The sequence below is a fragment of the Camelina sativa genome, chromosome 11, assembly GCF_030686135.1.
Source record: "Camelina sativa cultivar CO46 ecotype springtype chromosome 11, ASM3068613v1".
Classification (NCBI taxonomy): Eukaryota; Viridiplantae; Streptophyta; class Magnoliopsida; order Brassicales; family Brassicaceae; genus Camelina; species Camelina sativa.
Window position 1 is genome coordinate 38,778,079 of NC_141890.1, and position 22,853 is coordinate 38,800,931.

At 34.4% G+C, this 22,853-nt stretch overlaps 5 protein-coding genes and 2 pseudogenes across 8 annotated transcripts; 6 read left to right on the top strand and 1 right to left on the bottom strand.

Moving 5' to 3' along the window:
• The first annotated feature begins 4,906 nt into the window (after positions 1 to 4,906).
• Positions 4,907 to 7,842, top strand: LOC104728696 (UV-B-induced protein At3g17800, chloroplastic-like; annotated as a pseudogene).
• A 284-nt stretch (positions 7,843 to 8,126) lies between these two features.
• On the top strand, positions 8,127 to 8,634 carry LOC109127603 (defensin-like protein 220). The gene is made up of 2 exons (XM_019232563.2): positions 8,127 to 8,243; positions 8,343 to 8,634. Exons 1-2 carry the CDS (start codon positions 8,195 to 8,197, stop codon positions 8,567 to 8,569), a joined length of 276 nt encoding a protein of 91 aa, XP_019088108.2. The 5' UTR covers positions 8,127 to 8,194; the 3' UTR covers positions 8,570 to 8,634.
• A 1,033-nt stretch (positions 8,635 to 9,667) lies between these two features.
• LOC109127609 (defensin-like protein 220) lies at positions 9,668 to 10,181 on the top strand. Its single transcript, XM_087471688.1, has 2 exons — positions 9,668 to 9,763; positions 9,874 to 10,181. The coding sequence occupies exons 1-2, from the start codon at positions 9,715 to 9,717 to the stop codon at positions 10,098 to 10,100; spliced, it is 276 nt and encodes a 91-aa protein (XP_087327814.1). The 5' UTR covers positions 9,668 to 9,714; the 3' UTR covers positions 10,101 to 10,181.
• A 546-nt stretch (positions 10,182 to 10,727) lies between these two features.
• Positions 10,728 to 15,079, top strand: LOC104725343 (uncharacterized). Of its 3 annotated transcripts, none has more exons than XM_087475850.1 (5): positions 10,728 to 10,931; positions 11,310 to 11,492; positions 11,584 to 11,930; positions 13,096 to 13,981; positions 14,241 to 15,079. In XM_087475850.1, exons 3-5 carry the CDS (start codon positions 11,853 to 11,855, stop codon positions 14,729 to 14,731), a joined length of 1,455 nt encoding a protein of 484 aa, XP_087331976.1. In that variant the 5' UTR covers positions 10,728 to 10,931; positions 11,310 to 11,492; positions 11,584 to 11,852; the 3' UTR covers positions 14,732 to 15,079. The 3 variants fall into 3 exon arrangements, with proteins under 3 accessions (XP_087331976.1, XP_087331977.1, XP_010442286.2); XM_087475851.1 differs by having other exon boundaries at positions 10,745 to 11,035; XM_010443984.3 differs by having other exon boundaries at positions 10,921 to 11,216.
• Positions 15,080 to 15,757: 678 nt separating this feature from the next.
• On the top strand, positions 15,758 to 16,320 carry LOC147935141 (uncharacterized). Its single transcript, XM_087472874.1, is given in 3 exon segments — positions 15,758 to 15,899; positions 15,902 to 15,948; positions 16,201 to 16,320. Coding segments are annotated over 3 exon segments (186 nt in total). The 5' UTR covers positions 15,758 to 15,880.
• A 724-nt stretch (positions 16,321 to 17,044) lies between these two features.
• On the top strand, positions 17,045 to 20,579 carry LOC104725344 (disease resistance RPP8-like protein 3; annotated as a pseudogene). The gene is made up of 4 exons (XR_015571542.1): positions 17,045 to 18,053; positions 18,146 to 18,292; positions 18,378 to 20,122; positions 20,254 to 20,579. The product of XR_015571542.1 is annotated as a disease resistance RPP8-like protein 3 (transcript).
• A 208-nt stretch (positions 20,580 to 20,787) lies between these two features.
• On the bottom strand, positions 20,788 to 22,678 carry LOC104725345 (cyclin-C1-2-like). The gene is made up of 9 exons (XM_010443995.3): positions 22,494 to 22,678; positions 22,292 to 22,398; positions 22,155 to 22,194; positions 22,018 to 22,062; positions 21,812 to 21,930; positions 21,605 to 21,719; positions 21,449 to 21,499; positions 21,144 to 21,291; positions 20,788 to 21,001 (listed from the first exon to the last, which is right to left on the bottom strand). Exons 1-9 carry the CDS (start codon positions 22,523 to 22,525, stop codon positions 20,897 to 20,899), a joined length of 762 nt encoding a protein of 253 aa, XP_010442297.1. The 5' UTR covers positions 22,526 to 22,678; the 3' UTR covers positions 20,788 to 20,896.
• Between the last annotated feature and the right edge of the window lie 175 nt (positions 22,679 to 22,853).

The window sequence follows — 22,853 nt, forward strand, 5'->3', positions numbered from 1 at the left end:
TCGCAATGGATGATTTGTAGGAAGAAACCTCCTGTGACAATCAAACCAACATGTCTTTCTACTAGCCGGCAACCAAAAAGCAATTGTTTCATCCATACAAATAGGACATGATATTCTCCCATGAGTTGTCCATCCTGACAATATACCATATGCCGGAAAATCGCTAATAGTCCATAAAAGCGCAACTTTAAGGTTGAAGTTTTGATCTAACGAAACATCATAGGCTTCAACCCCGTTGTATCATAGCTCCTTTGACTCGTCGATCAACGGTTGGAGGAAAACATCAAGACTAGCTCTTGGATGATTTGGCCCTAAATTCAGAATTGTCAGGAACAAATACTCATTGTTCATGTACATATCCGGAGGTAAGTTATATGGTGTCAAGATTACAGGCCATAACGAATGGTTTTTGGACATGCCAAAAGGATTAAAACCGTCTGTACATAATCCGAGATAAACGTTTCGTGTTTCTCCTGCAAATGTAGGATGCAGATGTTGGAAATTCTTCCACTCTGCTGCATCAGATGGATGACACATTACTCCGTCTTCTGAATCATGCTCAGCATGCCATCTCATCACTGATATAGTCTTCTCTGATTGGTACATTCTCTTCAATCTGTCAGTAATAGGTAAATACCACATACGACTAAAAGGTATTCTATTTCTTCCCTCACTATCCTTGTACCTTGGTTTTCCACAAAACTTGCAATGTTCCAACTTCGCATATTCTTTCCAGAAGAGCATACAATTATCTATACATACATCAAATGTATGGTACGGCAATCCTATCTTTCGCATCAAAGACTCTGTCTCGTAGTATGAACTGGTGCCTGATTACTCTCTGGTAAATACTCCGTAAATAATTCAGCCCATGAGTCCATGCAGGTTTCAGATAAATTATGATCTACCTTGTTGTTCATGAAACGAGCAGCCAACGACAATTTCGACTGACTTTCCCGACACCCATCATAAATTGGATTATTTGCAGCATCTAACATATCATAAAACCGTTTTGCATCTTGGGTAGGTTCTTCATGAACATGAGATCCACTTTCATGTTCATGTTGATGATACTGATTAAATGGTGTAGTACCATGAAATGCATCATTCACCATACCAGCAAATACATTCCCACCATTCCCTCCATCAAATTCTACTGATTGATCACCCCACATATAATCTACATTACCATAATGACTACTCGTTCCTTCCCCAACCACATTATAATCTTCACCATGTTCAAACCATACATAATATCCAGGCGTGAATCCTTTACTATGCAAATGCGATGAGATCGTACGAGCATGCAATAACTTTTCATTTTGACATTTAAAGCAAGGGCAGAGAAACCTACCTCCACTGTTATGGGCTAATGATTGGTTACTTGCAAAAGCTATGAACTGATCTACCCCCTCCAAAAATACCTTCGAGATATGATTTGTCTCTCGATCGATTCTATTGTACATCCACTCTCGTGAATAATTCCACATTTTTTCTCACTTTTTTCCCTTTTTTCTTCTCTTTTTTTCTCTGTTTTTTTTGCTCCTTTTTTTCTTGTATCAAATAATGGAAATGAGAGGTGTGAAAAATGAGAGGAGTGAGCGGTGGCTTATATAGGGATAACATGATCACTGTTTTGCGACTACCTTATAAGAGTCACAAATTTGCGATCGTTTTGCGACGAATTTGCCACTTTATTACGACCACTTTGGGACTACAATTATATGTCGGCAAAGTTCAGTACCCCACCTATCCTCAACATTTTCCACGTTTTTAACTAACTTTTGTGTACGACTACTTTGCAACGAATTTGTAACTTAAACAGACAGTTATAACTCCGTCGCAATTTTATAACGATATTGCGACCAAAGTTAACGACTTCTATTTATGTCGCTAAGTCGTCGCTATTTGCGACTGTTTCGCAACTCCTGCTATAGTGAATTTAAAGTAGTCTTAATGTAGTCGCAAATGAGCAACGTGTTAGCAACTACTTTTATTAGTCGCATATTTAGGACTAATTAGCGATGATAGTTTCTGCAGTTGTGTTTTAGTCGCAAAACGGTCACAAAAGGGTCGCTAATATTTGTGACCGTTTATGTGGTCGCAAATAGTAGTCTCAAAACACAGGTTTTCTTGTAGTGTCATGTCGGTCGATGCAACCCCTGGTGGTGTCGGTCGATGCATGTTTGGTGTTGGTCGATGCAGTTCCTGGTTTATTTGTTGGTTGTTGTTTGATGGTTAGAAACATAGAGTATCTCAATTGCTTGTGTGTATAGCCTAGTAGATGGGAGGATTGCCTCACTAAGTATTTATAATAATACTTACGCATCTCAATTGTTGTTTGTGGTGTGCAGGTTTGTGACGTGGGACCATGGCGATGGGGAGGAGGATGATCTAGGGTCTCGTTTGTGTGTTGTTGGTTATATTGTTTATGTTGGAACCTTGGTTATAGTTATGTTAGGTTGTTGGATAAAATGGTTAGGAATGTTATGTATCTGAGATGATTAATGTTATATGTTTCCGCTATGCATATTATTGGTTGTTGGTTTAATATTGGTAATGTGGTTTGGTTTAATTAAGTAGTATGAGATGCTTAATTATAGATTTTTATTATTAAAAAAAAGAAAAAAAGGTTCGGGTTGTTTCATTATTTCTTAGTTATATATATAAAGTTGATTTCTCTTCTCCTTCCTCCACCTCATCACTTTTTATTTTCAATTTTAACAAATTAATATACATCATCAAAGGAACATAAAATTCCAAAGTTAATGCATATCATTTTTGTAATATTTTTATTATTATTAAAGCAATAATTTACAATAGTTTAAACTAAAATATAAACCAAAAACAAAATGAAAAAAATATACAACGAAAAAAATGTCAAAGTAAAATATGAATAGAGATTACATCAATATAAAATTAGATATTTCTATCATAACATATTATAATTGTGTAAATATATGTAAAAAACTAAAAATAGGAGAAAAATAAAGTTATCATATATTTAATGGAACATGAATTACTTTCAAGAGTTACAATTATTAGGATAAATAAATAAGAGTTTTTTTTTAAAAACAAACTCAAAAATTTAAAGGTTTTTTAAATCAAGAGGTTATTCAATTCTTGGTGTTAAATTATAAATTCATATGTATATTATTATTTTCCATTCTAATTTAATATACTTAATATATATATATATATGTGTTTTTTTTTTGGGAATATGATTAATATACATATATATATATATATATGTTTTTGTTTTTTGGGAATATGATTCAACTCTCATATTTATGAATGATCATATATATACAAATTTTTGAAAGTACAAAAGAAACACACATGAAAGCACTCAGATTCAACTAGTAACTTATAAGGTTATCTCAATGGTATAGTTACCCTACACGATCATTCTATTTTTTTATGCTAAACAATAATTGACCACACGACTCTTTCTATATAAAAAGTAACTAGCTAAGACTAATCAATGTTTTTTCAAACAGAATTATTCAAGATATATTATTCTTGCATTTATCAATTCTTTTAGGTTCTTATGATTATTTAACTGTCCACTAATTTCAATTTTCAGAAAATAGCTCTTATCCAAAAGAAATTTAGCCAAGAAGTACAGAATATGTATGGTAAGAAAATTACATGGTCAAAAAAAATTTAAAGATAAAAATATAAACAAGTAAAGAAAACTCATTCAAAATAGAAAATCCAAAATTTCAAATTATATCAAGTATTAGCAAACCAAAGTATTTGAAATTATATCAGAAGATTTAGATTATTAAGGATATCAATTAATTTCTGAATTTTGTTTGACATGTCATCTAATTTTTTCCCACTTTTTCATTTAAATGGATTATAAAAAAGAAAATAAAAAATCGAGTGTAGGCGAGTTCTATTATAGTATTTTATAATTATTGTAAATATGAAAAATATTAAAAAAGATAAGAAAACATTAGAAGTATCTATACTATCAAAGATTGACCTTTAATATATCAGATGAATTAACAGTTATCATACAAAATATTAAATTATAATATGGCCTTAACATACATAATTGTAAATGCATATAATTTATTGGAATTTAAGAAATTACTTTTAAAAAAACTTAAATTGTAAAGAGCAAATTATTCTTAATATCATCTATGAAAATATCTAGTAACACCAAATGAGATAAAATACTATAAATAAAAGGTATTTTTGTTTTTTAAGTCAAATAAGTTGGAAAAGATATACTAAGGAGATAATCATAAATAAAATTTTCATTTATGATCAAAAGATGTTGGAAACATTCTACGTTGCTTATTCCACTACTACAAATTTTGTCTTCATCTTTTGAGATTCGTCATGAACTTACGATATTTTCTTTTGTTTCTGGCACGAAGTCTCCGAGCTTTTTCTTCGTTCGTCTCCCTCTTGTAGTGATATACCACATGTGCAGCAAATTTTTGAGAAGAATCAAACACACCATTGCACTTAGAACATGTATATGAACCATTTTTTTCATTTGATATACTATGTGTACGGCCATCATACTCATCATCATCATCCTCAGAATCAAAAATATTGATTGGTCTAAGAATTTTCTTCAAATATCGAGTATCTTAAGGAACATGGTTACACTTTGATGATGAAGAAGACATATTAAAATAATGAGGATCAACAAAATTTTGGTTTGGATAAACGACTCTAATAGGTGTCGGATTTAAAATTTTACGCTGATTACCAAGAAAAGTTGGAGGAAGAAATAAAGGAATCCAAATATTGGGTTTGGAATCCATAGCATGATTGACATGATCAGTTTCAGATTGGACATTGTCAATTGGATTGTTAGGAAAATATTTGTCACCATAAACAAAACCAACGTTTCTCCTCTGATAGTTCACATATGAACAATTAAATGAAAAAGAAGAAAAAGAGCATGTGAATTTTGAGAAGAGAAAAAAGGAGGAGGAGCAAATATATTTGCATGGTTCATACAACTAGATGCTGTGAACATATTTGGATTAGAAACATGTGAATTTTGAGAAGAAGAAAAATGAAGAGAAGTAAATAAATTTGCATGGTTTATGCGATCAGATGTTATGAACATATTTGGATTGGAAGCCATTAAAACTTCAAATGTATGTTTCACCATCGGTTTGTGTATCCTTTTATATAATTTTAACTAATTGAAAAGGTAAAAAAAAATTGAGATTTCTTAAATCAAAATCAAATCTATTTTGTAATTTCAAATTTGGCGCGTTATTTATGACTATTAAATCATCTATTTATCCGCTTATTTACTTTGTTGACTAATGACATCTCTAATTACCAAATCAGCAAGGATCAACCGCACACAACCAAACCACACAAAGCAATAAATGAAATTAAAGCCCCATTTAATTTAAATGTTTTTTTTTTGTCAAACAAGACTTTTTATTTATGAAATCAGAATTAAAAGGTTTTCTATTTATGACATCAAAGGTAATGAACTTTAACTGTTAAGACTACACACACACAAAAATTAAGAAAAAATAAATAAATAAAAAAAAGAAAAAGAAATGAACTTATAAAGGATTTACCAATCCTTTTCCTTATCCAAATCTGCTCCCACTAACTCTTCTTCTTCATCAATCTTCACAATCCCAAAAATCTCTCAAATCGCTTTCTCTCTTTCAATAGACACCTCTCTCTCCCACCACGGATCTCTCTCTTTTATCCCCTCGCGACGCAATTCCGTTAGACGAAACCTCGGCGGCTGCGATTGCGTTGTTCTGCCCTCGCGGCGTAAGGTCCGTTACGATTCGTTGGTGGTGGTTACAGTTTCAGGAGCGGTACCAAGCCTAGATGCGCCTTTGGTTCCACGCTCAGCTCAGGGGAGGTTTCTAAGCAGCGTGTTAGCAAAAAAGCGGCAGCTCTTTCATTTCGCCGTCGCTGATTTGCTTAAACAGCTCGTTGATGATAAGGAAGCTGCCTTATCTCGTATGTTCCTTAGTTCTGGTTCCGATGAAGCTTCTCTCCACCGGTTAGTTTAACCTTCCTCCTTCCTTAATCACAATTGCAAGTACTTGTTGCCACTGTGGAATCACTTAGTTATAGGAAACAAAGCTTTAGAAGTTGAATAATCCAGAAATAATTAATTCTTTGATTCTTTAATTTTAGTCGTTGATATGAAATTATCCTAATCTATAGTTTACAAGTGTTTGTTACCACTATGGAATTGCCTAATTGTAGGAACGTTTGATTCTTTGAGAAATGTTTGAAACTTTGATTATATGATTGTAGTCATTGATCCAGAAACTGATGCTAATCAATGGTTACAACTTGTAACTTACAAGTTCTGGTTACAACTATGGAATCGTCTAATTGTGGGAGTCGGACAGAACTTTCTGTAGAAATGCATATTTCATTGTTTGTAGTAGTTAATCTTGTAGAGGAGTTGCATACTCAATGTTAAATCACGATTGCAGATATAGGCTTTGAATGGTTGTACCGTATGGTGTAAACCGGACAATGCATACCAATATTTTGGTATGCAAAACATTAGACTGTGGTATGGAGCAGATTAGTATGGAGTTTATATTAGTATGGAGCTTTTGAGGAGCAGAATGAAAAATGCAGACCAATAGTGAATTTACAATGGTATGGAGTTGTACGCTCAAATGCATACTAGTATGGAAATTTTTAGTATGCAACAATGCATACTGGTATGCAATGGTGAATGGTACATTAAATGCAGACTAATCCAATTTTAGTCTGCTCTGGAGCATACTGTACAACCATTCAAAGACATAATCTTGGTTAAGTTTCTATCATATGATTTTGGAAAATTCCCTCTTTGGTTGATTTAATGTTTCAGTTGGTTCATGATTTGGCGTTTCTATGTAAGATGACACCGCGATTTGAGTTCGTTATTTTGCAAAGATTTCTAGAACAAGACACCATCTTTGGTTTTAGTCATTAATCATGCAGAGTAGTGAATCGTTGAATGTAGAATCATGATTCCATGTTTTAGTTGTTTTCATTTTCAGTTTGTATTTGGGGTTTATTGGATGCTAATACCTTGATTTGATTTTGTGGTTTCTCAGAAGGATAGCTCAACTTAAGGAGATTGATTGCCAAACTGCGACTGAAGAGATAATGTATATGTTAATCTTATACAAATTCTCAGAGATAAGAGTACCTCTTGTTCCAAAGCTTCCCAGTTGCGTCTACAATGGAAGGCTTGAGATCTCGCCTTCAAAAAACTGGGAACTTGAGTCAATCCATAGCTTTGATAAGAATCATCTCAGTAAAGTATACACAGCTTCCGTCTTTTATGGATACTTCCTGAAATCTGCTTACCTAAGGCTTAACACCATGAAAATTTCACCAATCAACTACGACATTACATTTCTGAATTTGATCCCAAGATATTGCAGAGATGCGCAAAGCCAAGGTCACACGAAGCGAAAATCCCGATAGAGAAGCAGTGCTTAGCTCTTTTCGGTCCTGAGCGAATCAGCGAAGAGAGCATAGTGACATCATTTTCTAGCCTGAAGAGGCTGCTTCTTGAGGCTGTGGCATTTGGTACATTCCTATGGGACACGGAGGAGTATGTAGATGGCGCTTTTAAGCTCAAAGAGAATGAGAATGCAGAAGAAGAAGAAAATAGCAGTGTGTGAATCAGTTTGCTTAAAAGAAAATCTTGAAATATATTTTTGGTGGACATTGCATATATAAATATATAGAGAGAGACAAAAGGTTTCTATAGTGTCAATGATGGCTATATGAAATTAATTTTGTCTATAGCTTGCGTAATTATGTGTGTAGTTTATATTGAATGAGTAATAGACATTAGATTGGTTGTGTTGCTTTAGTATCCTCTTCCTAATTTAGTAATTTGTCCATGTCTTCAGAGGAGTAGAAAAAAAAACAGTGAAAAACAATTTAATATTTTTGTGTATAAAATGAATATAGTAATTATATGCTAAATTTTACTTCAAACTTTGATAGAAAAACTGTAAATTAAAGTTTATCGTTTCTTGGACTATCATTTATAAGAACATACGTTTGATAAAACATTAACTACTATGTAACATAAGTAAAAGCACATATAAAATGTGCTCTATCTTGTTTTTAAAACATCACAACAAAAACTCAAGTCGTTTAGTAAACAAAATCTTTCTATTTTTTTTTGGGTTAAAATATTGAGATTCTATAGAAAATGAAGACAACATTTTTCTTCCTAGTTCTTGCAGTTCTTGTTTCATCATGTAAGTTTATTCTCTTTAAATAAAACATATATACCATGTTTTATAGTCGAGAATAATATATTAACTTAATAATTTCATTTTCTTTTGAATTACTTATAGGTGTATCAAATATTATGGCACAATCTATTTCGGAAGAAAATACCCCCTTTCCCATTCCTCCACTAAGCTCTGATATTGATCCAACTGATGAACATGTTGGACACTCTCCTGATGACATGAAAATTCTTTTTTGCCAACAATGTGCATATCAGTGTGTTGAGAAAAAGAAAAATGTATTTAGTTGTGACAATTCAATTTGTCGTTGTACCTTTGAAGACATTTTGTAAGATATTCTATTTGTAGAATAATCTTGAAAATCAATGAAAATAATAATAATGTACTATTTTCTTTATTTCCTGGTTTTATTTTTCATTTTCCCCTTATAACCCAAATGTTATGTATACATGCATTTGCATATTGCATGAATCTTTTTTTTTGGTAGGTTAATTACTGAATCTATTAAATGAGTTAGTTAAACTAAAAAACTATAATGATATAAAACAGATATAATAGGGGGAAACAAATGTATAATGGATTAATGGTAGCAAAACTAATTAGTATTTTGAAATATGTAGATATTCTTTGGTCTACATAAAATATAGTACTATATTTTATTAAAGTATTTTTCTAGTCTCAGAGGATAATATATTGACCCCATGGATCATTTTGAAGGATCCGCGTCTTTTTCAATCCAATTCAATATTTAGTTAGACTGGAATTCGCTTGTATATCCAATTTTTACATTCTCAAGATATTATTTGAACAAAACTGAAATGTCAATTCTGTTTATTGTGATTTTTTTTTTATTTCCCATTCAATTTTGTAATTAAATTGAGGAGGGTTACATTCTTAAAAAAATTTTAATATTACCAAATGCAAATTTTCAATTAAGAAAAAAATAAACTAAATCAAACCAGTACGCAAACATATTTCTGTAATTATTATGTCTATTTGAATACATAAATGTTTTAGTATTAACTATTGCATTCAAAACCACAAATAAGAAAAAAAAACAGTTACACAAATACATTTATATAAAATTTTAAAATGAAAATAATAATAAATTGAGATGCCAAGTTCGTAATAAAGGAAAAATATAGCATTACCTTTATTATAATATTTAGGATTATTAATCTATTGTATAATATTATAATCAAAATTTATATATCTTCCTCATTATTACCTGAAGTAATAATTTCACTATTGAATATTGTTGTATTTAAAACTTAAACAAAAAGTGTAAATTAAATTTTATAGTTTCTTTAACTACTAGTATTTATTTATAATATAATACGTTTGATAAAACATTAATTAGTAACTACTATGTAACATAAGTAAATGCACATATAAATGTGCTACTATATTGCTTTTAAAACATCACAACCAAAACTCAAAACGATTAGCAAACAAAATCCTTCAAATTTTTTAGAAAATGAAGACAACATTTTTCTTCCTAACTCTTGCAGTTCTTGTTGCATCATGTAAATTATTATTTTTAATTATTACATATATATATATATATATATCATGCTTTATAGTGGAGAATAAAATATTAACTTACTAATTTCATTTTCTTTTGAATTACTTATAGGTGTATCAAATATTATGGCAAAATCTATTTCGGAAAAAAAAACTCCATTTTTCATTCCTCTACTAAGCTCTGATATTGATCCAACAGATGAACATGTTGGACACTCTCCTGATGACATGAAAATTCTATTTTGCCAACAATGTGCATATCACTGTGTTGAGAAAATGAAAAATGTATTTAGTTGTGACAATTCAATTTGTCGATGTACCTTTGAAGACCTTTCGTGAGATATTCTATTTGTAGAATAATCTAGAAAAAAAATAAAAAAAATAATAATAATGTACTAATTTTATTTAATTTTCTGGTTTTACTTTTAATTTTTCCACTTGTTGTAATCCAAATGTTATATATACACATGCAAATGATGAGAATGAAAACTTGAAAATGTTCTGAACGAAGAAAATATCACATTGGAAGGAAGAAATAATCGGTGGCTAGAGTTGATCATGATTGATAATATAGAGAGTGTCTCTAGATTGACAATAAGTTCTGTTAAAACTTAAAACCATTTTATTCTCTCTTACATAACACCATTTATCTTTTTTATATAGTATATACAACTTCACACATACTCTTTAAACATTTCCAAGAAACGGAAAGCTTCACAAATCACACAATTCTCATTACTCTGAAGTGAATTTTTGAAAAAAAACATTGGTACAATAAATTTGTAACAAAATCAGACGACTTGAAGAATCAAATCAAACAGTCAATAACGGGCCAAGCCCAAATAAAGAAAATAGTCCAAAAAGGCCCATTTACGTAAAGAGAATGTGAAGAAATAAAGTATACGAATGACACGTATCCATCTTCTTTCTCTTGGTCTATAAATACAAATTTACCATTCTCTGGCCAAAGTTTCTCTTTCCTTGGCTGGGGTTTTGAGAGAGAAACACACAAAGAAGAGAGAGAGAGAGAGAGAGAGTTTTCTTCTTCCCACATCAAAGAGAGCCAACCCATCAAAACTTAACCCGTAAAAGTTTCAATTTTTTTTTTTTCAAAAATAAAACCTTTCATAGAAGAACATTTACAGATATATTATTACACAGAAAGAGAAGGTATATATATATACACACTTCTTATGCCAACACATGTAGATTGAGAAGAGAGAGAGAGATGAGAGATTTGATATTTTTCTCACTCTTGAGATCTTTTCGAAATCGTACGTTTTTTATATGAAACTGAAGCAACATCTTTTGATTTTGTTTTACTGATAAAGTTTGGATTTTTGAGTTTTGAAATTGGATCGGGGCAGAGATTACTAAAAAGCTTTGATTTTTGGGGTTTTCTGATAAATTTTTTTGGTTTTCTTTTACTTCAAAACCCACATAGAGAGAGGATTGGTACATAGCTTCGACTTTACGTTCCTTTGGCATAAGTTTTGTGATTTCACTTGACATTTTGTTTTGTTTTTGTTCAATTTTGATTTATTTTAGGGTTTTGATTGGATCGTCTTTTTGGAATCAACCCTGATTAGTGAAAAGCTCAATTCTTGGAGTGTGAGAATTGAATTTGGAGCTGTTGATGCGGGAGTCAGTATTATTTGCCCAATTGGGTTTCTTCACATTCAATTCGAGCTTTGCCACGGAGTTGAGATTTTGATTAATTGAACTTAAAAGGTGCTTTTTTTTGTGAGATGTTCATAATTCCAAATGTGAGTTGTGTAAAGTGGTTCTGATCTTGATTTCTGGTGATGTGGTTTTGTGGCAGGCTAAGTTATAATCTTGAGGGTACCACTCTTAATTCAATTCAAGTTTGACCCATATCAGAGGGTTTCAGAAGTGTAATATTGCTAAGTTATAAGTGATTTCGAAATTGTGGACTTGGAATTTGATTACTGCGGGTCGGAAAGTGGATTTTGAGCTGGAATGGTGTACAGGATCATAGATTCTGATCTGGTCAAGTGTTGGGATAAATGAGCTAAAAAGTAGGAGAGTGGTTAAAGTATACTTACTTTACAGTTCCCACGGACAAGTGCCATGTCTCGCTGCTTCCCATTTCCTCCACCAGGATATGAGAAGAAGATTAGAACTGACGAAGCAGAACCTCTTGTAAAGGTTAATATGTCAACTCTTAGAACTTACTCTACTTTGAATCACTGTCATTCTGGTTATTTTTAGAAATTAGTAACCAATTTTTAGAGGAAACACAAGGATTGCATGAGACTGGAGTCTAATGGGTTTTGTGGAATTCTTTGTATTGTGGAATGTTTTGTGTTGTTTTTTAGGACTTATAGACATACTTAGTAAACCATTTGATTAGGTGATTCTTAGACTCTGGAGAATTCGTCTTTTGCTATTATGGTAACCTCATTGCTTGGTGATTAAACCTTGAGTATTCTCATGTAAACTGCGATCGATAGGAAGGATTTGACTATCTCTTATGAGAGTATCGCTGATGCTGATCGATTGGTACTTATATGTGAGAGAAATCATCAGAGATGTATCTCGTGTCATCTATAGAATTGTACCTTTCTTTTCCAGATTTACGAGAATGTTCCTTTGTCTCCTACTATATATAGAACACATTAAGGGTGATGGATCTTTGATTGAATTTAAATGGGGAATTGTAAGCTTCCAACTGAAGGGCTGTTCATGTAATTCGTTGTGTTAGATGTTAGAATGATTTATCTCATTGATTATTTTCTCAAGGGTTTGCTTATTTGACCTGAGGACCATATTAGTATCTCTTTTCACAACCGGTATTAGATTAGACTATTTAAGGATCGGGAAGTAGTGAGGGTGCCTTGCATTGATGTAGGTGATTGCATAGCCATAATTAAGACACTGCAGTAAATGGTACTCAGAAAAAATATTGAGGAGTTTATTAGGAGTTAGTTATGGAGCTTGAATTTACTGGTAGTAGTTTACGGCAGATAGATCAGACTATTTACCTACTAGAGGATAAAGAAAAAGAAAAACAATGCATATCCATCCTTTTCACTATTTTTGGCCCGCAGCCGTATATAAGCTCATATGGGTTTTGAATGTCTTATCCTATCTACAAAAGCATGGTAAATCTGGTCTGTTAATAGTTGAGGGATTTGGAGGCTTTCGTTTTTCTTTCAAGTGTAATTCTCCTCTGGAAAATGACAGTTTTATGCTGAAATGCTTTTGTATTGTCTTTTATGCTTTTGCCACGTATAGAGTACAGTCTGTTATAGGTGGAAGTGGAACTATATGCTGCTGCCTTATATGTTTCTTCATGGGATGTGAATTTCAGGACAAGTACAAGGAAAAGAAGCACAAGAAGGATAAAGAAAAGAAAGAGGGTAAAGAGAAAAAGAGTAAAGATAGAAGCAAAGACAAACAGAAGGAAAGAAAGGAGAAGAAAGACAAACATAAAGATCGGAAAGACAAGGAGAAAGATAAAGAAAAAAGCAAACCGTTGGAGGAGAAGAAAGCAGAGGTTCTGACAAACACCGGGCACAGAGAGAAACTTGTAACAAATGCCGTGCAGAATAATATCAATGGAGAGTCAAAGTATGTACAGGACCTGGCAAGAAGGATCAGATATGACGAAGAAGCAACAGGAAGTCAGAGTGCACAAAAGATTGATTATCCCAACCCAAAAAATTTAGGAATAACTGGAAGAGCATTTGAGAATGGCCCAGTTGAGGAAATAACCCATAGGGTGGATGAAGATAAGAGAATCAATACCCCGAAGAATTTTGCAGCGGCAAAAAGTTCTAAAAATGCTACTTCTCGAGTATACTTAGGTGCAAATCAGAAAAGAACTGAGGTTATGAGTAAACCGATGGAGAACAGAGACCAGGCGAGGCAAACAGAATCAGCGGAGAAGAGTCACCGCAAGCAAAGTGTGACCACGGGTGATAAACCAAGGGATCAAGAAGGGGAAAAGAAGAATGAAGCAAAAGATAAAGACAGAATTAAAGAGAAGAAAGAGGAAAACATAGAGTCAATAAATAAAACTCGCCAGGAGAAACCAAAATTGATAGGAGGGCCCAGATTAGAGGAGAGGGAAAAGGACTATCTGGACATAAGAAATAGCAAACCGCCTGACCTTTCACGGGCGAGCGTCAAGAACGTTATTACTGAGGGAAATCTTGGCAAGCGGAAGGATCATGAGACAAATGGATTCTTGTATGGTGAGTTTATTCCCTGATCCGATTCTCTGTCTGGTGAATGAGGAGTGTAGTTGCCATATTAACCATAGTATGATAATATGGCTTGGTACTTAAAAGCACCTTATAGTTTTATGATCCAATCATGTTATGTTTTCTTACCTTAAAAAGATAATTCAATTTCTTAGTCTCTGGGTAGTGTGGTAGTTATTTGGACTAATGAAACGTTGACAATGTTCTTCACTCTTTGTTTTTCTAACATTAGTCTTTAATTTATGTGCAGAGAATGGAACCACGCCACACAAGTTACAGAGGCACTCAACTTCTTCACCATCTGTGGAAAATGGAAGAACATTAGGTGCACCCCGAACTCCTCCAATGCCTGCATCTAAGGTGCAAGAAACGACTTGCAAGCCACAAGTCAAAGAAGTTAGGATTAACGGTTTTGCTGTATCTGGAGAAAAACAAAAGGTCTGTCCACCAAGCCCTTTGGCTGCAACAATGAAAGTGAAAGTCAAGGAAAATGGTGAAGCATCCATAAAGCCGCCTCATCCTGACCTAAAGTATCTCAATCAGATACTCAATGTACCAACAAGGGAGCTGTTGCCGGAGGTTGATGATGACCAAGAATGGCTACTTGGTCAGTCGGGTGTCAAGTTAAAAAAGGCGAGAACAGATACTCCAGATTCTGGGGAATCCTTGCAGGTCTGGAACCAAGCTTTCAGAGTAGAATCTGCGGATATTGTAGCTCTACCTTATGTTATTCCATTTTAGCTGTGACTATATTCTCGGATGCTCCTACGCCACAACCCATGAGGAGAAGTATCCCTCACACAACGCCACGCTACTTTGCAGCAGTGTTTGCTATGTTAGCATCAGCATCTATGATGGCTCTTTAAAGAAGAGCGACACAGCACTCCATAGCAGGGATTAAATATGTTATATGCCCATAAAATATGAACACCCACAAAGCTCTGCATGGGTGGGGAAAAAAGAATGAATGAAGATGTAAGTAGAGTAAATCCATAGAGAGGTTAATTTTGTTGTTGACTCGTTGTTTGACATGTTGTGTTATATGGACAAGGATATGTGTGGCCTTTGGTTCTGCACGCAATTTTGATTCTCTGCTTGCATCACACCAACATTAGTAGATGAAGTTTGTATATTACAGAGAAAATAAAAAAGAAAAAAAGAGTAGGGTTCTGTGTGTGTTACTGGGCATGGAAACGTGTTATCAGAGTGATCACGGAAGAAGGTTAGTGTCAGAGATCTTTTTGTTTCATCAGAATCGTTGAGTTGGAAGATAGACTTTGTTTTCTCAGGAATACTATTGTACCAAATCCTGACTAAAGCAATGATCACTAGGAATGAAAAATTCCAGACTCTTTTTGAATCGTTGTGGGTATTAAGTAATTGATTAACCCTTTGTTTCTCAATCCTAGCGATCGTTGGTTTATCAGGATTTGGTACACGAGTATTCTTGAGAAAACCAAGAATATCTTCTCTTCGATTCTAACGAAAGCTTGAAGATTTTTGGTATTATATAACCTTTCTTATTAGCTCCATGCCCAACAGTGTAATGTGTAAAATTTTAGTAAACACATTTCTTTCAATCCTAAATCTCTCTCTCATTAATGCAATATAGTTGCTACGTTCCCTTAGTGGTGGCACGTGCTTTTTCAGTCGCACGATATTGATACACTTGTTATTTTTAGTTTTGGTCACGTAGATAACTCTTTAATTCAAAACCTTGTAAGCAGTTTAACTTCCTGTTTACGGATATAATTTTACCAACTTCAATTTGTTTCCATGTCTTAGTACAATGATCGAAATTCAATTTCTCACACAGAAGCATATTTGGTGAAAGATAGATTGATTTTAGTGCTAAAATGGGTGAGAAAATTTTTGGTGTTTGTTTCTCCGATGATCAATGCAGTGAAGGTCTCGATAAAATGCTTAGTAGAGACTTTAGGGAAATTACTTCACATGAAGTGTGTTAGCTTAAGGGTTTAGTGCTTTTTTCGTGTTGAGAATTCCCTTTGAAGACAGAGCAAGTTAGATGAACAAATTAGTTAGCTTAATAATTGTGATCTTGATTGATGGAGTGATGATGCAACCACAAATAACAAAAATCACAAAGAATCTTTGCCGTCTTGATACTGAAAAGCAATTAAGTTACCATTCTTTCTTGTATTTGCACTGTTGCCAAGAACCCCTACTGATGATGATATGAGTGGGTAAAGATATCACTGCATCCAAAGCTGTTGAGTCAAGGATACACTGGTGACGTGGTAGTCTTTTGTTTTGATAAGCATGTTGCTCTTTCATCTCTCAAAGGCTATCTCTTCCGGCTGAAACGGTAAGCTATAATCCCTTTGGATTTGTGTGTCCGGTCATGTAGTCATGTACTATGATGAAATACTGCTTATTGACCGATCAATCTGTTGCCGTTTTGCTCTGCTTACAAATATTGGACAGTTGTCGTGGTTTTGTTATCCCCGGATATTCAAGCAATATAGAGGACGTAGAATGAGTAAGGTGTATGGGTGTTTTATTACTCTGGAATGATTAATTTAATACAGTGAATAAATATGCTCGGTTCAAGTTTCATTTTCTTTTACAAGCGCTAGGTTTTACTGTTTTAGCTATGAGTTATGATTACAATCCTCTTAATAGTTTCAACAGTGTAATGTTTTGTGTAGCCCCTCTTGAAAATTTTGCCTCTGAAGTTAACAACCTATATATGTCATATGTGATATGTTTGCAGAGTTCAAGCATCAGTGTGAATGAGCTGGAGAATCCAATAGGCCAATGATACGACTGAGTCATCGGTTGAAGAACATGAAAAAATAACCAGAAACGGTCCTCTTTCCTTTCTAAAGCTCACGAAGAAGCTTACCATTCATGAAAATCAAGCAGCAGCTTCTTCAATTTGGTAGATAAGTTGTGATACTAGTTCTTCATGTGCAGCATCTAATTTAATATTCTGCCCTATAATATATATATAGATCTTATTTGATCAATTTATTAATCATATGGGACCGTTAATCATCTAATATATATTACTGTGGAAAACTCTCAGCCAATAGATTGGTAGGCTGGACAAGGTTGACTTGGAGTCAACTTGTTTTGACAAAATTGATCGCTTTCTGAGAATTTAGATCATTTTCTTTTCTTGGCGTTCTTGCTGGTTTGTGGTAGGTGATTGTGGACGAGTATTTTATGGCTGGAGGAGTTGTGTCGTTTGGAGTTGAGAAGCTTTGGGATCTCCTGAGCGGAGAATCTGAGCGATTGCAGGGAATTGATGAGCAAGTTGATGGACTAAAGCTGCAGCTAAGAAGGTTACAATCGTTGTTGAAAGATGCAGAAGCCAAGAAACATGTAAGTGAAAGGATGAGAAACTTCTTAGAAGATGTCAAAGACATTGTTTATGATGCTGAGGATATCATTGAATCGTTTCTTCTGAACAAATTTAGAGGAAAAGGGATAAAGGAGCAAGCGAGAAGACTTGCTTGCTTCTTGATGGATCGCCACAAAGTTGCTTCAGATATCAAAGGCATCACTAAGAGGATCTCTGAGGTGATTGGGGAAATGCAGAGTTTTGGAATTCAACAAATCATTGATCATGGTGGTCGTTCGCTGTCTTTTCAGGACAGACAAAGGGAGCAGAGGGAGATCCGGCAAACGTTTCCTAACAGTTCTGAAAGCGATCTTGTCGGGGTGGAGCCGAGCGTTGAAGAATTGGTTGGTCATTTGGTGGACAATGATAACGTTCAAGTCGTTTCCATATCTGGGATGGGGGTTATTGGTAAAACCACTCTGGCCAGACAAGTCTTTCATCATGACTTTGTCCGACGTCATTTTGATGAATTTGCATGGGTCTGCGTTTCACAACAGTTTACGCAGAAGCATGTCTGGCAGAGGATCTTTCAAGAACTTCGGCCACACGATGGTGATATTTTACAGATGGACGAATATACAATCCAGGGTAAACTCTTTCAATTGTTTGAGACAATTAGATATTTGGTTGTCCTTGATGATGTATGGAAAGAAGAAGACTGGGATCGAGTAAAAGCTGTGTTTCCTCATAAAAGAGGTGAGCGAACTTGTGTGAATGTTAAAAGAAATATATAGAAGAAATGTCTTTAATTTATTCCCTAAAATGATGAACACAAAAATATTTTGCAGGTTGGAAGATGCTACTTACTTCTCGGAATGAAGGTGTTGGGTTACATGTTGATCCAACATGTTTAGCTTTTAAAGTAAGAATTCTTAATCCCAAAGAAAGTTGGAAGCTCTGTGAGAGGATAGTATTCTCTACGAAAGATGAAACTGGTACAGTTTCAAATATCAAATTAAGATCAAGAATCTAGTAAATTTATTTTGCAGCTCACATCTTGAAATGTTTGATGTTGTGCAGAATTAAGGCTTGATGAAGAAATGGAAGCTATGGGAAAGGAAATGGTCACGCATTGTGGGGGACTACCATTAGCTGTTAAAGTGTTGGGAGGTTTGTTAGCTAATAAACATACAGCTCGTGAGTGGAAAAGAGTTTATGACAATATCGGAGCTCAAATCGTAGGAAAATCGTGCTTAGATGACAACAGTCTCAATTCGGTTTACCGAATATTATCTCTGAGTTATGAAGATTTGCCAATGCATTTAAAGCATTGTTTCCTTTACCTAGCAATTTTCTCCGAATATTTAAAGATAGATTTGCAGATATTGCTCAGTTACTGGGCTGCAGAAGGAATTTACGATGGATCAACCATCCAAGATAGTGGAGAAGGGTACCTAGAAGAGCTAGTGAGGAGAAATATGGTTATTCCTGAAAAGCCCTATTTGAGTTCAAGATATGAATATTGTCAAATGCATGACATGATGAGAGAAGTCTGTTTATCTAAAGTCAAAGAAGAGAACTTCCTACAAATTATCAAAGACAACCTTACTTCCACCTCCACTACCATCAGTGCTCAATCTCCTCGCAGACTCACCGTACATAGTGGTAATGCCCTTCTTTGTTTACTGGGACACAAAAACAATAGAAAAGTCAGATTTTTTTTGTATTTTGGGGACTCGAGGAGGAGGAGGAGGAGGAGGAGGATTGGAAACAGTCAGCTTCATGCTTCCAGAGTTTACCATTGCTCAGGGTGTTGGATCTTTCTATGTAAAGTTTGAAGGAGGAAAGTTGCTTTCTAGCATTGGAGGGCTCATCCACTTGAGATTCTTGAACTTATGCCAGGCTGTAGTATCTCATATACCTTCTACTATGAGGAACTTAAAGCGTCTGCTCTATTTGGACTTAAATGTTGCTCCATTAGAAGGGGTTCATGTGCCAAATGTTTTGAAAGAGATGCTAGAGTTGAGGTACCTTTCCCTACCTCGGTACATGCATGATAAAACCAAGTTGGAATTGGGTGATCTAGTGAACCTGGAGTACTTGTGGCATTTCTCAACGCAACACTGTAGTGTGAGGGACCTCATCCGTATGATCAAGCTCAGAATTCTCGTTGTATCTTTGAGCAAAAGGTGTACTTTTAAAACCCTATCGTCATCTTTCCCTAAATTGCGAAACCTGGAGACACTTCATTTCGTTGGTTGGCACAGAACCCCTGTGGATGATGATTATGTGGGAGAATTCTTTCTGGATTTTATTCATCTATAAGAGTTAAGATTGATAGTAAGTATGTCAAATATTCCTGATCAACATCAATTCCCTCCCCACCTTGCACATATAGAACTAACTATCTGATTGCCGCATGGAGGAGGATCCAATGCCGATTCTAGAAAAGATGTTTCATTTGAAGTCGGTTGAACTAAGAGATGAGGCATTCGTTGGGAGGAAAATAATGTGCTCAAAAGGTGGTTTTCCTCTGTTATTTGCTCTGAATGTATCTAAACAATCGGAGTTGGAAGAGTGGATAGTAGAAGAAGGGTCGATGCCATGCCTTGGTACCTTGATGATACATGATTGCAAGAAGTTGAAGGAACTTCCTGATGGACTCAAGTACATAACATCTTTAAAGGAAGTGAAGATTGAAGGAATGAAGAGGGAGTGGACGGAGAAACTGATACCAGGTGGAGAAGATTACTACAAAGTCCAGCACATTCCCAGTGTTCAATTTATCAATTGTGACGAAGAGCAAGACGAATAACTAGTAGCAGGTAAAAAGAAATGGTTTAATGTTCACTTTGTTGGTTTTTTTTTTGCATCTTCTTTGGATTCGTGTGAAAGTCATGTGGACAGTCTCAACTATTATACATTGTTCTAACACAGGTGATCATCTCTGAAATAGGTGCAGGAACGAACAATAAGCTAGCCAAATTCTTTTATATATAGATTCACCAAAATCACATGGGAAACTTGAAGGGCTCAATAAGAGATAAAGGCTGTTTCATAAGAGTCACTAATAAGGTACCAAGTCTTGGATTAGTCTCGGAGCTCTCGCTTTCAGTGCAAATATTATGTTGTGGCTCAGAATATCAAAAACTATATCATATATAAATAATGCTTGAGAACTCTTTCACAAAATGGAGAAACGAACCTTGGTTTTTGGAGTTCATTGTAAAAATTGTTGAATTTTATTTTGTCTAAAAATGCATGACACGGTTTGTTTTGTTTTCTCGTTTATGACTTGACACAGATTGTTTTTGTACGCTTTATTTACATCACTAAAATAGGTTGGGTTTTGTTAGTTTTGCCACCTTTTGGTACTCTGTATACGCATAGGCAACAAAACTGATGTACAACAAACGAAATTAGCCACCTTTTCTACTGTGTGTATGCGCATAAGCAAGATATGGTTGAGCCAAGACGAGCAAAACTGATGTACAATAAACGGAATCATCTCATTTCCAAAACATGTGGCAAAACATTATATTTTCTCACGGGAACAAAAACAGAGACAATTAGAGAAAGATTCCTCGTCGTCTAAAACTTTACGGGTTTGTAGCGAGTTTGTTGAAGGCTGCGACAACTCTCTCTTCCGTGAATTGTCTATGGTTTTCATAGAAATCTAATATCTCCATTGCAATATTCTTCACCTGCCAATATGTTCACAACGCACCGATGAATAATTAAACAGGACCATATGCATTCTAGTAACAATCAGAGCTAATATCTTCACAGAGAGTTAAAAGGACAATAACAATGTTTACGACGTAAAGGCATAAACATAAGACTTACAATGTTCATGTCGACGGAAAGCTCTTCAAACCATGTCCTTATGTCTTTCTCTTTGTGTACAGAAGCAATGTAAATGCAAGCGAGTGTGATGAGAAAAGGCGGATGTGTAAGGATGAGGTCCATTCTGTAAGTGTCGTTGACAAGACCCCTATAGTTTCCAAAGAAAACTAAAAGCAGTCAAGAGAGCATTTACTTTTTTTGCTTGCAAATCAAAACATGTTTGTAACTTATATACAACTGACTTGTTGATTTCAACAAAACTTCATCCCTAAGCTTAATAAAGGACAAAAGTTTTCCATACATACCAAGTTAAATGGGTCATACTTGTGTCATTGATTCCAGAATCCTGCAAGAACCTGTAAGTAAAGCAAGAAGAATAATCAAAAGGAAATGCATTGCAAAAATATTTAGATGTCTGACACATAAAAGATCCAAAGCAAAAGATACGCAAAAGACTTTACTCAGGCAGAGATCGGTACGGGTGGAATACAACAAGGTAGAAGTTCAATGCTTCCAAGATCTTCATCTCCATTTCCAGGATATCTTTGATCTCATATCTAAACTTTTCATCATTATCTGCAGAGAGTGAAACATCCAAATCTCATCAGAAACTCAGATAAAACTCAAAACAAATTTTCTAACCAAACAAGCTTGAAGCAGAAAATTACACAATTTTTTAATGTAGAAGACAAGAATCTTGGCGTGCACCACACTCTCTTCTGCTTTGCAAGCCAAATACAAACAGGTCGGTGCGACAAGCCGAGGCTCATATTCCGTCAAACTCTTTCTGTCAACAAACACAGTACACCATATAATCAATGATCAAGGCCTCATGCCATCAAATCACCAGAAACAAGAACAAAGCCATACATACCTTGTGTAGACACGACGCATATAAGTAACTGCAGTTGCAACAACTCTGAATCATAAGTGCTAAATCAGTCAGCATTGTTCAAAGGGTCGTAGCACATTTCATATCTCTTTTAAAGACTAACAACGAAAAGACTTCACCTTTGCCTAATCTTAATGTGTTGTGCCAATTTCGATATATCTGAAAACGAACAACAAGAAAGACCCTTGAATGTTTTAATTGATGATCCACAAAATTCCAACACATAGAGATGATTAAAATCTGGAAAACAACAGACAATTAGACATATGAAGCTTGATGAGTCTGAAATCTTCAACAGAGATTCCTCTCTGAGCATCAATGGGATGAACAACATTAATCTCTTCTGGGTCCTTTAGCTCTTTGCTGTACGAATCAAAAACCCAGAACACGAATCAAATCAGGAACACATACAAATTGAATCAAAAAAACGATCTGTGATATTAAGATTGAAAACTTACTAATGCGTCGAAGTCCAGAAATTGGAAGCCATAGCTGCTTCTTCGATCCTTCAACTTCAAAAATTACAAAAGTTTTTATTTTTATTTTTATTTTTTGGTGGACAATGAGAGAGCATACGGTAAAGCAAGGAAAAAGTATATAAAGTATTATCCCAATTTTAGTTTTATTTATAACAAAAACAAAACAAAAAAATTGTGTCTTTTGTTACTATATATATATATATAAAATTAAACTAATTTACTCAATCTTATAAATCTTTTTTTTTTTCTCATGAAGTCATGATCAATATGATCTTAGGTTTTTTTTTTCTAACATAGTTTTTTATTTTTTCTTCTTTTTTCTTCTAAGAGAGGTTTAGG